This window comes from Silurus aristotelis (assembly GCF_946808225.1).
Source record: "Silurus aristotelis genome assembly, chromosome: 15".
Classification (NCBI taxonomy): domain Eukaryota; kingdom Metazoa; phylum Chordata; class Actinopteri; order Siluriformes; family Siluridae; genus Silurus; species Silurus aristotelis.
Genome location: NC_139588.1, coordinates 24,608,829 through 24,626,316, shown reverse-complemented (window position 1 = coordinate 24,626,316; position 17,488 = coordinate 24,608,829). Strand labels below are relative to the sequence as shown.

General features: G+C 40.1%; 2 protein-coding genes and 1 long non-coding RNA gene across 7 annotated transcripts in view; 2 read left to right on the top strand and 1 right to left on the bottom strand.

Annotated features, from left to right (window-relative positions):
• LOC310737887 (NLR family CARD domain-containing protein 3-like) overlaps nucleotides 1-17,488 on the bottom strand; it is a 135,579-nt gene that overhangs the window by 29,321 nt on the left and 88,770 nt on the right. Inside the window, exon 11 of the transcript XR_014536914.1 lies at nucleotides 3,597-3,732. The gene's annotated coding sequence lies outside the window, so the exon portion shown is untranslated. The remainder of the gene's footprint in view (nucleotides 1-3,596; nucleotides 3,733-17,488) is intronic.
• On the top strand, nucleotides 5,659-11,525 carry LOC310737919 (uncharacterized protein). Of its 5 annotated transcripts, none has more exons than XM_083562685.1 (8): nucleotides 5,659-5,789; nucleotides 6,124-6,225; nucleotides 7,487-7,586; nucleotides 7,799-7,891; nucleotides 8,929-9,045; nucleotides 9,261-9,353; nucleotides 9,493-9,609; nucleotides 10,566-11,525. In XM_083562685.1, the coding sequence occupies exons 2-8, from the start codon at nucleotides 6,154-6,156 to the stop codon at nucleotides 11,405-11,407; spliced, it is 1,434 nt and encodes a 477-aa protein (XP_083418811.1). In that variant the 5' UTR covers nucleotides 5,659-5,789; nucleotides 6,124-6,153; the 3' UTR covers nucleotides 11,408-11,525. The 5 variants fall into 5 exon arrangements, with proteins under 5 accessions (XP_083418811.1, XP_083418814.1, XP_083418812.1 ...); XM_083562686.1 differs by lacking the exon at nucleotides 5,659-5,789 and adding an exon at nucleotides 5,820-5,984 and having other exon boundaries at nucleotides 6,136-6,225; XM_083562687.1 differs by lacking the exon at nucleotides 5,659-5,789 and adding an exon at nucleotides 5,820-5,984 and having other exon boundaries at nucleotides 6,136-6,225; nucleotides 7,487-7,638.
• LOC310737991 overlaps nucleotides 5,806-17,488 on the top strand; it is a 41,954-nt gene continuing 30,271 nt past the window's right edge. The window contains exon 1 of the long non-coding RNA XR_014536934.1: nucleotides 5,806-5,820. This is a non-coding gene — a long non-coding RNA (uncharacterized lncRNA). The remainder of the gene's footprint in view (nucleotides 5,821-17,488) is intronic.

Below are 17,488 nucleotides of genomic sequence, written 5' to 3'. Positions count from 1 at the left end.
GTAAATTTACTTTAGTTTTTGAAGTGTTGAATTTAACGCCATTTGAAATCATATCCGAGTCAAAAAATAAATAAATACAAATAATGCAAGGTGGAAAAATCGCACCCCGGTTTTGTACTTAAGTAACAGTTAATTGAAGTAAACATACTTTTAATTAAGTACAAAATTTAATTACTCTTTCCACCTCTGCTTGTTGTGTCATGAACTTCAGCTGTCCTCATTCCTATTTCTGGACCTCCCTGATTCATCCTGAAGCCTGGTTCTAATGAATATAAAGTTTGCTACAATGGATTTGACTTTACAATCACCTTTAAGAGTTTCACATTCACGTCTCAACAATAATAAAACGATAATGAATGCACATTTGTCGTCATCCAGGTGAAGATGAGATTCTCTGAGTTCTCCTCATGAAGTCTCAGGGAGTGTTTCCCTGCCATTATCACCACTGTCTTGCTCAGTAGTAGATAAACTTATATGGAGTGATTTGTACATTTAAAATGTATATCTGTCATCAACCTGTGTGGACAATATCTACTGTAGTTCATGCCACTTGGTGTTTGTCTCTCTCTAAAGATGTTTTTCATTAGTTGGAAACTTCTTGTTTATCCCAGAGTAGTTCAGTAAGATTTAGGTGCAATGACTGGGCAGGTCGTTCCATGATAGTTATTTCTCCAGACCACTGTTTGTCTTGTATGGTAAAGTCGGTTCCAATGAGACACAGTCCAGACAGAATTGCATGGTGCTGAAGTTTGGAATGGAAGCCATGGTGGTTCCACCTGTGTGTGTGTGTGTGTGTGTGTGTGGGGGGGGGGGGGGGGGTGAGGCAGTCTGATCACACCTCTGTTCTCCGTCTTACACAAGTTCTTCTGATGTCACATTTGGACTCCTAAGAACTTTCTTTTACTCATTCACTGTCCATTACTTGTGTGTTTTTGCCTTTTACTGAGTTCCTAAACAAAAGGAACATGCATGTGACTAAAAAACCACGAGGGACTCTGTGTTTCCACACTTTTCACGGAATCTGTATATGAGGTGGTATAAAAAAGTTTGGAGACTCGCTCTGTTTGCAAAAAAGTACTTTATTTATCTACAATTCCACACTATTACCTTCAAAAAAGTCCCCTTGCACAGCAATACAGTGCTCCCAGCGTTCTTCTGGAACGTGTCCTGGAAGCCTTTTTCTCAAAGCATGGCAAGCACCTGCTGCGATTCACGCTGGATCTCCACAGTGGTGTCAATCAGCTCCCGATGTACACAGGACTATGTCTTTTGGCACTTTGATTTACGAAGATTGGTGCTCCCTGTGACTGTGCGTTCAGCCTTGTGTCTAGTCTCGAAACCTTTTAATATCACCATATACCTGTGTTCAACTTCCTGTAGGATTAAACAACATAAATTGAATTAATTCTTTCAGAACCACAAATATGTATTTGAAATATTCTGATAATTGTGGGGAAAAGATTTGTTGTACAGTGGTACAACAAGAACTTTGGAAATTCGTGGATTTTCGGAACTCTCGGGGGTCTTAGAACGTAACCCCTGAGTGCTGAAATTCCATGAATTTTCCACAGCCCCTGTGGTACCTTAGTGAATTCATCTAGACATTACACCAGTTTCTTTTTGATGCACACAACAGAAAATGTGAAGTAATGGACATAAATGCTTTATTTATAACTCAAAATGAATAACTATAATGTTTTTAAATCTATATATGAAATTTTTCAGTGAAAACAGTTTAAAATGTTATGACTAACGTTCCTGAACGGATTCCCGCGCATTTTAAGATAATCCGCAATTTACTGTTAGTTACGTTCCTAATGAGAACACGCCACATATGACTGTATATTTAAATATACACAAAATGGGATTATGTATATTATATAAAAAGACTAAGTATTAAAAGGTTTATTTTAGAGTTTTAATCTTCTAAACTTGCGTTTATACAGCAGGGATTAAATATAAATCTAAATCTAAATAAATTACCACATTAACTATAACCACAGTTACAATCAATACTGTAAAATCAAATCCCAAATCTCTCCTCTGTGACCAGGTAGTAAACTTCATAGGGCGCATACTGTCCCCTTTATCATACTGTCCCCTTTATCATACTGTCCCCTTTATCATACTGTCCCCTTTATCACACTGTCCACTATCATACTGTCCACTTTATCATACTGTCCCCTTTATCATACTGTCCACTTTATCATATTGTCCCCTTTATCATACTGTCCCCTTTATCATACTGTCCCCTTTATCATACTGTCCCCTTTATCACACTGTCCACTATCATACTGTCCACTTTATCATACTGTCCCCTTTATCATATTGTCCCCTTTATCATACTGTCCCCTTTATCATACTGTCCCCTTTATCACACTGTCCACTATCATACTGTCCCCTTTATCATACTGTCCCCTTTATCATACTGTCCACTTTATCATATTGTCCCCTTTATCATACTGTCCCCTTTATCATACTGTCCCCTTTATCACACTGTCCACTATCATACTGTCCCCTTTATCATACTGTCCCCTTTATCATACTGTCCACTTTATCATATTGTCCCCTTTATCATACTGTCCCCTTTATCATACTGTCCCCTTTATCACACTGTCCACTATCATACTGTCCCCTTTATCATACTGTCCCCTTTATCATACTGTCCACTTTATCATACTGTCCCCTTTATCATACTGTCCCCTTTATCATACTGTCCCCTTTATCACACTGTCCACTATCATACTGTCCCCTTTATCATACTGTCCCCTTTATCATACTGTCCACTTTATCATATTGTCCCCTTTATCATACTGTCCACTTTATCATACTGTCCCCTTTATCATACTGTACACTATCATACTGTCCCCTTTATCATACTGTCCACTTTATTATACTGTCCCCTTTATCATACTGTGCACAATCATAATGTCCCCTTTATCATACTGTCCCCTTTATCATACTGTCCACTATCATACTGTCCCCTTTATCATACTGTCCACTATCATACTGTCCCCTTCAGCATACTGTCCCCTCTATCATACTGTCCACTTTATCATACTGTACACTATCATACTGTCTCCTTTATCATACTGTCCCCTTTATCATACTGTACACTATCATACTGTCCCCTTCATCATACTGTCCACTTTATCATACTGTCCCCTTTATCATACTGTACACAATCATACTGTCCCCTTTATCATACTGTACACTATCATACTGTCCCCTTTATCATACTGTACACAATCATACTGTCCACTTTATCATACTGTCCCCTTTATCATACTGTACACAATCATACTGTCCCCTTTATCATACTGTACACTATCATACTTTCCCCTTTATCATACTGTCCCCTTTATCATACTGTACACTATCATACTGTCCCCTTTATCATACTGTACACTATCATACTGTCCCCTTTATCATACTGTACACTATCATACTGTCCCCTTTATCATACTGTACACTATCATACTTTCCCCTTTATCATACTGTCCCCTTTATCATACTGTACACTATCATACTGTCCCCTTTATCATACTGTCCCCTTTATCATACTGTACACTATCATACTGTCCCCTTTATCATACTGTACACTATCATACTGTCCCCTTTATCATACGGTCCCCTTTATCATACTGTACACTATCATACTGTCCCCTTTATCATACTGTCCTCTTTATCATACTGTACACTATCATACTGTCCCCTTTATCATACTGTACACTATCATACTGTCCCCTTTATCATACTGTACACTATCATACTGTCCCCTTTATCATACTGTCCCCTTTATCATACTGTACACTATCATACTGTCCCCTTTATCATACTGTACACTATCATACTGTCCCCTTTATCATACTGTCCCCTTTATCATACTGTACACTATCATACTGTCCCCTTTATCATACTGTACACTATCATACTGTCCCCTTTATCATACTGTCCCCTTTATCATACTGTACACTATCATACTGTCCCCTTTATCATACTGTCCTCTTTATCATACTGTACACTATCATACTGTCCCCTTTATCATACTGTACACTATCATACTGTCCCCTTTATCATACTGTACACTATCATACTGTCCCCTTTATCATACTGTCCCCTTTATCATACTGTACACTATCATACTGTCCCCTTTATCATACTGTACACTATCATACTGTCCCCTTTATCATACTGTCCCCTTTATCATACTGTACACTATCATACTGTCCCCTTTATCATACTGTACACTATCATACTGTCCCCTTTATCATACTGTCCCCTTTATCATACGGTCCCCTTTATCACACTGTACACTATCATACTGTCCCCTTTATCATACTTTATCATACAGGCTAAACATATTCACAACAGGCTTTACAGAAATCAACAGTGAAGGTGAATGATATGTGTTTATCCCTGATGAGCAGCCGTGGCGACTGTGGCAAGGAAAAACTCCCTTAGATGTAATGAGGAAGAAACCTCGAGAGGAACCAGACTCAAAAGGGGAACCTCATCCTCATTTGATCAAGAGTTTGATCATAAATCTTTCAACAATACAGAACACTGGAGAGTGAGAACTAACATGAGCACTGGAGTATAAGATTATAAGTAATGTTCTTTCTACAGTCTTCTACAGTCTTTGTGGTTATAAAAGTAGGAGCTACTGAGCTCAACATTTGTGATCATCACAGATCCAGCATCAGCTTCTCCATGCCAGAGCCTTTAAACACTCCAGGAGGTCCAATGTCAAAACTCCACACATGTAGTGGGGCAAACCTCAGGGTGTCTCGGGATAGGGAGAGAAAGAGAAGCAGTGGAGAGGAATTAGCGTAGCTGCTGTTCATGATATTAACAGCACAAGTTGATAATGTGATGTGATCAGATGTTCTGGAGCACAAGGTTATGATGTGATGTGTGTTATGTGTAGGCTTTGCTAAAAAGATATGTTTTTAATCTACACTTAAACTGGGAGAGTGTATCTGAACCCCGAACACTGTCAGGAAGACTATTCCAGAGTTTTGGAGCTAAATGTGAGAATGTTCTACCACCATTAGTGGACTTTGCTATTCTAGGAACTACTTGAAGTCCAGAGTTTTGAGATCTCAGGGAGCGTGGCGGATTGTAGCGTGTTAGAAGACTGGAGAGAAACATGGAGATAAACAATTTAGTGTTTTATAAGTAAGAAGTTGTAGTTTGTAATCTTTTCGAAACTTAACAGGAAGCCAGTGTAGGGATGAGAAGACTGGGGTTATATGACCACCTCTGGTGGTTTCTAACCAAACCCATATGTAAGATATTTGGGTCTCCTACCCCTGGCGTGTTAGGTGGTATCAAATGGGCTGATTTGAGTTTTTTTTATTTTTTATTGTTGATCCCCTACTGGGATTTCACACAAATCAGTCTCTGGAGTGCACAGGGTGGTGCGCAAAACAAAAAAACGAGAGAGTGAGAGGTGTTTAAGTGGAAACACTATGTTGAGAAGTTATTAGTGATTAAAATAATAGGAGTCAGTCACTTTTCACAAAGATATAAGAATTTACATATACACAGTTTTTCCTTGTCTGTAGCTCTGCTTCACTCTCCAGCCCACTAGACAGCAGGATTTCCACCTACAGAGGGTAAAACGCCGAAAAAATAGAAGAAAATCAAGGCGGAGTTGTTTTATGTTATTCCCTTTTCATTGATATAATCATCTCCAGAGGGGAAATTTGATATTAACCAGATTTATTTTAATATAAAAGCTTGTTATTGTGTTTATTTGACTGCGTTTCTCTTTAATCCCTGAGGTAAATTCAACCAGCTGAGCTGTTGTAGTTTGTGGCGGAATCCCGAATCCCTCCTTCCTCCCTTCGAAGTGCACTACATGACGGGAGAGATAGAGTGGTGTAGTCACCCTGTGTAGTTCACTACCTAGTGAAAGAGGAGAGATTTGGGATTGGGTCTCAGTAACCCTGGTGGAGCTGTTAACCCGTAAACACAGGGTATTTTATAAACTGGATTTATTTACTGATTTACTTTACACTTTACTACAGTTTTATTTAATAGATACTATTAGGATATTTTATCTAATTAAAGCATGTGATGATTAATTTATAATGAAATCTTGATTTGTGATTTGAGACCCTTTTTAAGAACCTGTAAGACCTTCTAATGGAGTCAGCAGTGGTCCAACCATGTTACTGCAGAGAAGCTCCACATACTCCTGCTGCTGCTGTCTCACAGGTAACACTTTCTACCTACACATGTCTGATCTGTCTGAGATCTTATCGGATTATTAGAATATGGGATGAAGGTACAGGGCTGGGAGTCAGAAATCTGAGGTTAAGGTTGAAGATAAGGATCAGTTATTATCAGAATATGAGGTTGTATAAAAAAATAAAGCATTTTATATATAAAACAAGTTCTTCTGAAATGTGTCCTGAAAGTCTTCCTCTCCAAGCCTGTCAAACACCTTCTGCAATTTGCGGTGATTCTGTGCAATGATGTTTAAAACGGTGATCTACGAGCTGGATCTTCATCTTCAGGAATGGGGTGAAGTTCGCTAGAGCTGAATCTGTCAAGTAGGGTGTGTGTGGAAGTGAGATCATGTGGACTGTTCTCCAGCGATCATCATGCACGAGTTGCTGAACGGTTTAGACGTTTCCGGGGTTTGAGCTCATCCAAGGTCTTCCTGATCTCTTATGGTCGTCCAGTGATGTTCTTCTGCTCTTGTAGCACGAGTGCCGGTCGAAACACCTCGAATGACTTGTTGCAGCGCTGCTGTGTCTCTGTGGCAGATTTGCCAATTTTCATGCAGAATCTTTGTTCTTGTGTGGTGATGACGTGTAACACACGTGGGTCAGAGAAGCACCAGTTATACACTTTTGTCTCCAAACATTTTAACTTTGTATTAATAAACTGTATTTCTGTGCAAAATCTATGACAAATGTGAGTGAAATTAAAGCCACACGTCTGAAATCTCCAGAGTATGATGTTCTTGCACGAGGCATTTGGCGAGATGTCACAGTCTGACCTTGATGTTAACTTGCTGTCTTGAATGTGTTCACTTCTCACTGTAGAATGATGGACTTTAAATAGTTTGGAAATGGCCTTATAACCCTTCCCAGATTGATGGGCAGCAACAGCTGCTTCTCTAAGATCATCGCTGAAGTCTTGTTGTTTTAACACACACCTGAATGCTCCAGACCAGTAGACTGCTAAAACTTGGACTTTTATAGTGGAGATCACACTCATTCTTAGCTCAAATAATTAAAAGAATTTATTAGCAGCACCTGGCTGATGCTTAGCCTCTTAAATCCTATAGAAGCAGTAAGGGTGTACTTAGTTTTCCTCATATCTCCAGAGTAGATGGTATGGAATTCTTGTGCATCTCCAAAAAGATTCCAAAGATAGTTAGTAAGACTGTTGATGCTCATCATCTAGCGATGATTTTCTTTGCTAAATAATTCCTTACTTCTCATTAGCTCTGTTTGTTGATGTACAGAGAGAAACATCAAGAACATCGAGCTTTGTGGGACACATCAACCCTGTGGACCAACTGAAGCATGTAAAGAAGGATGAACCTGAGGATGAAGGCTATGGCTGTAAGTCAGAAGGACACAATGCAGCCCATTGTTACTGTTTATCCTGACCATGGTGGGTTTGAGGTTTATCTCAGAAACACTGTGTGTGCACACACACACACACACACACACACACACACACACACACACACACACACACACACACACACACACACACACACATTAACAACTACAGCAATCCAACATCACTGACTTATACCTTGAAATCTCAGGTGGAGAAACACCAGGGTCTGTGGGACACATTACCCCTGCAGATGAACTGAAATATATCAAAAAGGAAGAAGCTGAAGATGAAGGTTATTTCTGTAAGTTCAAGTTTATTTCTGAATCACTTTTCACAATGGTTTTTAAGCAGCTTTACAGAATTTTCGAATTGCGGGGTCAGCATCTACTTTTTTAAAGGTCCACAATCTTCATGAGGTGGGACATGAATGGGGCTGGAGGAACCTCAGGAAGCCTCGGGATGGGGAGAGAAAGAGAAGCAGTGGAGAGGAGTTAGCGTAGCTGCTGTTCATGATATTAACAGCACAAGTTGATGATGTGCATGTGATCAGATGTTCTGGAGCACAAAGTTATGATATGTGATGTGTGAGTTTAGGAGCTAAATGTGAGAATGTTCTACCGCCTTTAGTGGACTTTGCTATTCTAGGAACTACTAGAAGTCCAGAGTTTTGAGATCTCAGGGAGCGTGACGGATTGTAGCGTGTTAGAAGACTGGAGATACATGGAGATAAACCATTTAGTGCTTTATACGTAAGAAGCAGTAGTTTGTAGTGGATTTGAATCTTAACAGGAAGCCAGTGTAGGGATGAGAAGATTGGGGTTATATGGTGATATTTTCTTGACCTTGTGAGAACTCTGGCTGCTGCATTCTGAACTAACTGAAGCTTGTTTATTAATGATGCAGGACATCCACCTAGTAATGCATTACAATAGTCCAGTCTGGAGGTCATAAACGCATGGACGAACTTCTCTTCATTAGATATAGACATGTTTTTTAGCTTAGCAATATTTCTAAGGTGGAAGAAGGCTGTTTTTGTAACTTAGTTGATATGATTTTTGAAAGACAAGTTGCTCTAAAATTACTCCCAGGTCTTTTACCGTTGAACTAGTGGTTACAGAACATCCTTCTAAATGCAGGTTGAGATGCTGGAGCTTCTGTGTACTGGTTTTTGGTCCAATGAGCAAAATCTCCGTCTTATCAGAATGACATGCTCTATAAGACTAGAGAGAGATGAGAGTCAGATTAAACCAATACATTTTACTAGGTTATATTTGACCCCATAATTCCCTCAGTGTTCTACAGAAGTGAAATGATTAAATGTACTTGGTGAAATTTTAGGTGGAGAAACATCAGGCTCGGGGGACACTGTAGTCCACCAGAGAGGATTACAGATCAAATATATAAAAGAGGAAGAGTCTGATGACGAAGACGTTCCCTGTACAACTGCAGTATTGGGTTAAGTATCACTGACACTCATTCTGTTCCTGTAATCATTCCTGTGTAATTCCAAAGAATTGAAAGAGGCACATCTGAAAAGCGCGCGCGCGCGCGCGCACACACACACACACACACACACACACACACACACACACACACACACACACACACACACCTTTACCCCTACAGCAACCCAGCCCCAGATCACTCACTTACACCCTGATTGATTTCAGGTGCAGGAGCGTCAGGGGCTGTGGGACACATCACCCCTGCAGATGAACTGAAATCTATGAAAAAGGATGAAGATGAAGATGAAGATGATCTCTGTAAGAGTACTAAGAGTATAAGGCTTTATATTGGACTCATATGTTTTACTATGTTCATTTGCTCTCCTCCCCAATCCCCATGATCCCCTCAGTGTTCTACAGAGGAGAAAGTATTAAAATGTTATTGCTGGATTTTCAGATGGAGAAACATCAGGCTCTGTGGACACTGCAGACCAACAGAGAGGATTTCAGATCAAATATATAGAAGAGGAGGAGCCCAAAGATGAAGACTTCCTCTGTACAACTGCAGTATTGGGTTAAGTATCACTGACACTGTTCCACTCACTCTGTTCCTGTGTTCCTCTCATTAGAAAGAACCTCAGAGCCACATGTTTTATGCCACTCTCCATCACATAACTGTGGAAAAAAACACACACTGCTTTTAGTTGGAATTACCGGAGATGGAAAATATCCTACTCAAGTGAAAGTACAAGATACAGGTCTAAACATCTACTCAAGTAAAGTAAAAAGTAACTCATTTAAAATAAGAATTTACTGGGGCGTCCTAGTTTATTTAAAAAAACAACAAGGAGATCTAAATCTAAACTTTACATAGTGAAGTGCAATATAAAAATACAGTTCATATAACCATACACACAAACAGGAGTAATAATAATAATAATAATAATAATGTTGAATATGAAATAATAATTGAATAAATGTATTGATAATAGATTCTATGGAAAGATGACTTTTTCTTCGAACCAAATTGTTCCCCAATTGGTTTTTTTCTTATTTATCTCCTACTACTTTAGTTCAACATGACCATGATGTCATTTGGAGCTCTGCAGTGCCTGTGTGGTAACAAGGCTTATTTGTATGCAGATGTTTATATGCTTTTGTACCATTAGTTGTTTGGAAATTGCTTGGATTTTCCCTGGGTAATAAGACCAAAGGCTCTAGGAAGGTCGTTTAATATAATGAATTAACCTTCTTGTGTGACAAAGTAAGTGCTCTTAATGGAACTTGCATGACATGGATTCATTTGAGATTCCAAGAAGCATGAGATTCCGTACCCTTTGCTGGTATCTACTAGAAGTGCCAAACGTACCACAGGATGATTTTCTTTTTTAAGATAAGTAGAATTGCACGATTACACTATATGATACATCTGTAAGTCATAGCCTATAACCCTATAATAAATACAATATATTGTAGGTAGATATTTATTTTACAATACATTTCTAAACTTTTAAACGTTTATCCTTCTAGAAATGGATGATGGCCAGTCACAAGTCTTCACTTGCTCCTTGTGTTCGCTTTCCTATACATCTGAGATTTACCTCCACAAACACACCAGGAGATGTCACTTTGAGCAGTATAAGAGACTGGTTCCATCAGGAGAAATGAGATACGAGAATCCGACACCCAGGAGCAGCTCCGAGGTTCCGCACACTGAAGTGTGTGGTTCTGTCAGCAGTAAGGCGTTCAGTCCAGGCCAGAAAGACGTCCATCCTTGTTCAGAGTGCGGGAAAGTATTTTCCGACCGCAGTAATTTCCGACGGCATCAGCGCATTCACACGGGGAAGAAGCCGTATCAGTGCTCGCAGTGCGGCAAGAGTTTTTTTTATCGGCAGGGACTCAAGTCGCACCAGCTGATTCACACAGGAGAGAAACCGTACCAGTGCCTACAGTGTGGGAAGAGTTTCTCTCGGCAGGGGGATCTCCAGATACACCAGCGCATTCACACCGGAGAGAAACCCTACCACTGCTCACAGTGCGGGAAGAGCTTCAAACGACAAAACCACCTCAAAGCTCACCAGGTCATTCACAACGGAGTCAAACCGTACCACTGCTCGGTGTGCGGGATGAGCTTTCATCAGCAGAGTCAACTCTACACACACCAGCGCACTCACACCGAAGAGAAGCCGTATCAGTGCTCGCAGTGCGGGAAGAGCTTTCACCGACAGAGTCATCTCCAGGGACACCAACGCCTTCACACCGGACCAAAACAGCATCAGTGTCCGGAGTGTGGGGAGAGTTTTATTCGAAAAGCCGAGCTCCGGACACACCAGCGTGTTCACATCGGAGAGACGCTCTCCTGCTTAGACTGAATGCTCTTCAACTGTATTCGACTTGAAATGGAATGTGTTGAAGTTCGCAAAAGAACAATTTAAAATGTTAATCATGTTATTTATGTCCTGATCAGAATTAAAAATAACAAACCATCCACTCGCTCTCTCGATTTACTTTTGAGAATTATAATATTAAATCTGTGTTGGCTTTAGAGAATGGCAGAAAAGCCTGTTACTGAGAGAACACATGATGTTTTAATAACTTGAAACAATGCTGTAAGGAAGAGTGGGCCGAAATGTCTCCAAAACCACATGAGAGCCTTGGAAATGTCAGACATCTACAGATTCTCTCTGTCTCCCTTCTCACAGGGAGTAGGTTCATGCCTAGCAAGTGATTTCACTTTAACACCAGAACACCCAGGTTTCAGGATATAGAGGGGTTTAAAAGTCTAATGCAGCACCACTGTGTGGAGGAGAATGAGAATGTGGTGGTGGTGTTGTGAATTCTATTGGTGAACATGGTAAAGAGGGCAGGGGGTTCGTGTGTTCATGGCCTAACACTGGATGAGATCAGTGCTCAGGATGATGATGCAGTAATATAGAGCTTGGCACTGATGATGTGGTGATTAACACACAGGAAAGCATTGTCAGTGACGGCTGATGGAGAGCAACAAGATAAAAGTTTTTGAGTGCAACATTGAAAGTGTACTGAAGGTTAATGGTGGCTTATGTGCTCCTTCTAAAGTGGAGTGAAGTTCAGGCGAGTCTGACATGGTTGCTGTCTGTCAGCTGTTTCAACCCTATGGTTGCTTCATTTCTCTATGTTCACGTTGTCTGTGTCATGTGTCACCTTATCCGATTGGCTGCTGCCTCTTGATTGGAGCTGCCTCCTGATTGGTGCTCCCCACTTAATAAGTCACTTCACTACACCTTGTTAGGAGAGCCATTTTGGAGCTAAGGGCTGTTTGTTTGAATTCAGATGTGCTAGATGGTGGGCTTGAGAAGCTTTTGGAGATTTTCAGATCCATTGTTGGAAAGGGTGTATTCTACCCAATAGAACGTTTAATTTTTTTTTTCGGTGTTATATGTAAATAACAATGTAAAGCCTGTAAATAGTAAAATTGGGGTAGTATGGAGTCTCATGCCATTTCTTCTTGAAGACCCTGGTCTAGGTGGGTAGTTGGCATTGTATTTGTTTTTATTTTTGCTTAATTATTTAAGTTAGTGGTTAAATTATTTTGGTCTTGTCAGCTACTGAAGTCAATCACCCAATAAATCCAGTGTTATTACAGTTTTCCTGTCCATGCAAGTCCTTTGATGTTGTGCCTCTTCTCTAGATGAGACATAACAGAGGACTGCCCTACGCTCTAGCCATAGAACAGACCAAGAGCTGAGCTAAGAGTTCTTAATCCCTGGTTGTTAGAATGCCTTCCGTCTGTCAGCGTATGCTGATGACACAGTGATATACTCAGGTGAACAGAACAACATTCTGGAGACTCTGATATAATATCCTCAAACATTAACTAGAGCAAAAGTGATGTGCTTTTATTTGAGCACTGGTCAGTTAAACGTGCCCAAACTTTCAGGGGAACTTCTTTAAAAAAAAGAAGGTTTTAAAAAACTGGGAAGGAACAGTTGAGAAATAAAAGGTAATAAAAATAAATAAAAGGTAATTTAGATAAATAAAAATGGCTGGTAGCAAAAATGTCCTACAAGCGACACATGCACCAACTGTTGACCAGAACTCTTTTGGAAACCTGGGACTTGATAAACCACTGTTTGAAATGTTTGTGAAACACTTCGGGACTGACTGTAGATGATCATAATCTCTTTAAAGTGCTGAGACTTTTTTAGGATACAGAGAGTCGCTGATCTACTGACTACTAAAGAATCTTTCTTCTCCCTCCTCGAGTTTAATCTTTCTTACGTTTATCTCATTATCTCTGTCTCTCTCTTTGCCTTTCTCTTCATCCCTGTTAAATATTTTTACATGGTGTCTCTTAAGGGTTTATCTGCACTTCGGCAGGACAGCGGGATATGGAGACGGATGCGGAGACTCAATTCAATTCAATTCAATTCATTTTTATTTGTATAGCGCTTTTAACAATGAACATTGTCTCAAAGCAGCTTTACACAGATAATGCAGTGATTAAAAATGAATATGTTCTTTATGAGTAAGTTTGTCCCTGATGAGCAAGCCGGTGGCGACTGGCGACTGTGGCAAGGAAAAAATCCCCGAGATGGCATAAGGAAGAAACCTTGAGAGGAACCAGACTCAAGAGGGAACCCATCCTCATCTGGGTTACACCGAATGTCCATTTGTGGCGGGTATACAATGTTGCGGGGTGCAGTGATGATGATCAAAAGCGAAGTGTATTTCTGATTCAGTGTAGGAGACTGTTGACATCAGTGTAGGAGACTGTTGACATCCAATCCAGGCAGGCCTGGATGAAGTGGGAAGATCCACGGGGGGGAGAGGGGCAGGAACAGTGGTCACTGGAGCCTCAGGAGCATGTTTAACTCGACCGAGAGAGAGAGAGAGAGAGAGAGAGAGAGAGAAGAGGGTGACAGGAAGAGAAGGATATGGATTATTAAGTGTACCTATTGTTGCATGAGAGTTAAAGTCACTGTGCAGTTTGGACTCCGGCAAGACTCGCTATGGCAGCATAACTAAAAGGGAGAACCAGAAGGCAACACAGACATGAGGGATCTCTGGGATAAGAGACGGCCCACCACACCACCATCAACAAACCTGAGTGAACACGTGAATGTGAGGGGACGACAGCGTACAAATATCCCAGTTCACCAAACACTCTATATCAATGTTCCCTCCAGATCTGAGCCTTTACCTGAGAAAAAATCTACTGATTAAAGGCTTGACTGAATAAATATGTTTTCAACCTCGACTTGAACACTGAGACTGTGTCTGAGTCCCGAACACTGATAGGAAGGCTGTTCCATAACTGCGGGGCTTTATAAGAGAAAGATCTGCCCCCTGCTGTAATCTTCATTATTGGAGGAACCAACAGATAGCCTGCACCTTTTGATCTAAGTAGGCGTGGAGGATCATACTGGTACAGAAGTTCACTCAGATACGGTGGTGCGAGACCATTAAGTGCTTTATATGTCAGTAGTAAAATTTTATAATCAATGCGAGATTTGATTGGGAGCCAGTGTAGACTGATTAATACAGGGGTGATGTGGTCATATTTCCTAGATCTAGTGAGGACTCTTGCTGCTGCATTCTGAACTAACTGAAGCTTATTTATGCACCTACTCGCACACCCAGACAGTAAAGCGTTACAGTAGTCTAATCTAGATGTTACAAAAACATCTACTAGTTTTTCTGCATCCTGTAACGACATCATATTTCTAATTTTAGCAATATTTCTAAGGTGAAAGAAGGCGATCCTGGTAATATTATTCACGTGAGCCTCAAAGGAAAGACTCGAGTCAATAATCACACCAAGGTCTTTGACAGCCGTACACGCTGAAACAGAAACACCATCCAGAGATGTTAGGTAATCGGAAAGTTTGCTTCTAGCTGCATGTGGTCCTAGTAAAAGTACTTCCGTCTTATCTGAGTTTAGCAGAAGAAAGTTATCGAGCATCCACTGTCTAATGTCCTTTACACATTTTTTAACATTGTTAAGCTGATCTCTCTCATCTGGCTTTGCTGAAATATATAGCTGTGTATCATCAGCATAGCAATGGAATCTAATACCATGTTTATGAATAATTTCTCCAAGAGGCAGCATATATAAAGAGAAAAGCAGAGGGCCTAAGACAGATCCTTGAGGAACACCAAACTTTACCTCAGAGAGTGTGGAGAACTCACCATTAACATCAACAAACTGATAGCGATCAGTCAAATAAGACCTGAGCCAAGAGAGAGCCGTTCCCTTTATTCCAACAACGTTCTCAAGTCTAGCAAGTAGTATAGTGTGATCAATGGTGTCAAAAGCTGCACTAAGGTCGAGCAAAACAAGTAAGGAGACAAAACCCTGATCAGAGGCCAATAACAGGTCATTTACCACCTTAACTAGCGCCGTCTCTGTGCTATGATGAGGCCGAAATCCTGACTGATACATTTCAAAAATATTATTCATAAGTAGGTGTGAGCATAACTGCTGTGCTACAACCTTTTCCAAAATTTTGGCTATGAAGGGGAGATTTGATATTGGTCTGTAGTTGGACAGCTGACATGGGTCAAGGTCAGGTTTCTTAATTAGGGGGTGGATTACTGCCAGTTTGAAGGATTTTGGTACAAAACCAGTGCTAATGGAAGAGTTTATTATTTTTAAAACAGGTTCAATTACCTCTGGAATGATCTGTTTAAAGAAACTTGTAGGCAAGGGATCGAGAATGCAGGTTGATGATTTTGATGAGGAAATTAATGAAATTAAGTCATTCTCGTGAATAGGAGTAAAACTTTGTAATTGATTGTCTGTTATAATGACACTGCTGTCTACAGGGTTACTTGTAAAATAATTTGGCTTTATATTAACCGTCTGGATTTTTTGCCTGATGTTTTCAACTTTATTATTAAAAAAGTTCATTAAATCATTACTACCTATTGATGGTGTGCATGTGAGTGCAGTGCTTTTATTCCCTGTTAATTTTGCTACCGTGCTGAATAAAAATCTAGGATTATGCTTGTTATTTTCTATGAGGGTGGAGAAATATGCTGATCAGCAGCACTAAGAGATTTTCTATAAATTAGGAGGCTCCCCTTCCATGTTATTTGAAATACTGTTAATTTTGTTTGACGCCATTTACGTTCTAATTTTCGAGTGGTCTGTTTTAAGGTGCGTGTATGATCATTATACCACTGTGCTAATTTTTTCTCCCTGATCATTTTGGTCTTAAGGGGAGCTACATCATCTAGGGTATAACGTAATGTTGATTCTAGGTGTTTAGTGGCCCAGTTGAGCTCTGCAGGGTCAGACGGAGATCTATCTAATATCGTAATTTCTGAAAGATTGTTAATAAAACGCGCTGTTGTAGCTGACGTGAAAGTACGCTTAACACGATAACGTGGTGAAGTAGTAATGCAATGACTGAGGCAAATTTTAAAAGAGATGAGATAATGGTCTGAAATAGCTTCAGACTGTGGAATTATGACTACGTTTTTTATTTTTAATCCAAATGTTAACAACAAATCGAGAGTGTGTCCACCACTATGAGTGGGTCCTATAACATTCTGATTAATTCCAACTGAATCTAGAATGGACACAACAGCTGCTCTTAAGGAGTCTTCCTGATGATCAAAATGAATGTTAAAATCACCAACAATTAATGCTTTGTCTAGAGAAGTAACTAAATTTGTGATGAAATCTGCAAATTCTATGAGAAAATCAGAGTAGGGCCCTGGGGGTCTATAAATAATAATGAGTGGAATTGTCTGACTGGACCTGCTTTCAGACACTGAATATTTTATGCTGGTGTAAAGAACTTCAAATGTTTTACATTTGTGTTTAGTCTTTTGTGTGACGCTTAGATTATTATTATAAATAGCTGTGACTCCGCCTCCTCTGCCATTTAGACGGGGTTGGTGTATGTAACTATACCCAGGAGGACTCGCTTCATTTAATGCTAAATATTCATTTGGTTTAATCCATGTTTGTCAAACACATTATTTTAAACTCCTGGTCGGTAATAATTTCGTTTACATTAAGCGCTTTAGACGTGAGAGATCTAATATTCAGCAATCCTATCTTTAGATCAGAGGTGCTGCTGTGTGTTCAGTCCTATTTAATTTTATGTTAATCAGGTTACTAAAACAGACTTTCTGAGAATTCCTATATGTTGGTTTCGCTCGGGGGACAGACACAGTCTCAATTTGGTGGATCCTGAGTAACGACTCTGTGCAGCTAGCAGACGGTCGGTTTAGCCTGTCTGTCTGCTCCCTGGCCTTGGCTCTAGACAGTCACTTGTTAACTAGTGCTGTTCTGAGACTATGACCTATACTACAAGAAATGAGAGCAGCACCTTCCCGAGTGGGATGGACACCGTCCCGCCCTAACAGGCCAGCCTTGCCCTCAAAAATGCTCCAATTATTAATGAAGCCCACATTATTTTTGGAGCACCACTCTGACATCCAGCAGTTCAGCGACCATA

Coding starts and splice junctions, on each gene's coding strand:
- LOC310737919 (XM_083562685.1), top strand. CDS start 6,154: ATGGAGTCAGCAGTGGTCCAACCATGTTACTGCAGAGAAGCTCCACAT. Junction 6,226..7,486: donor CTGCTGCTGCTGTCTCACAG/GTAACACTTTCT, acceptor GTTGATGTACAG/AGAGAAACATCAAGAACATC. Junction 9,610..10,565: donor CTGTACAACTGCAGTATTGG/GTTAAGTATCAC, acceptor TTATCCTTCTAG/AAATGGATGATGGCCAGTCA.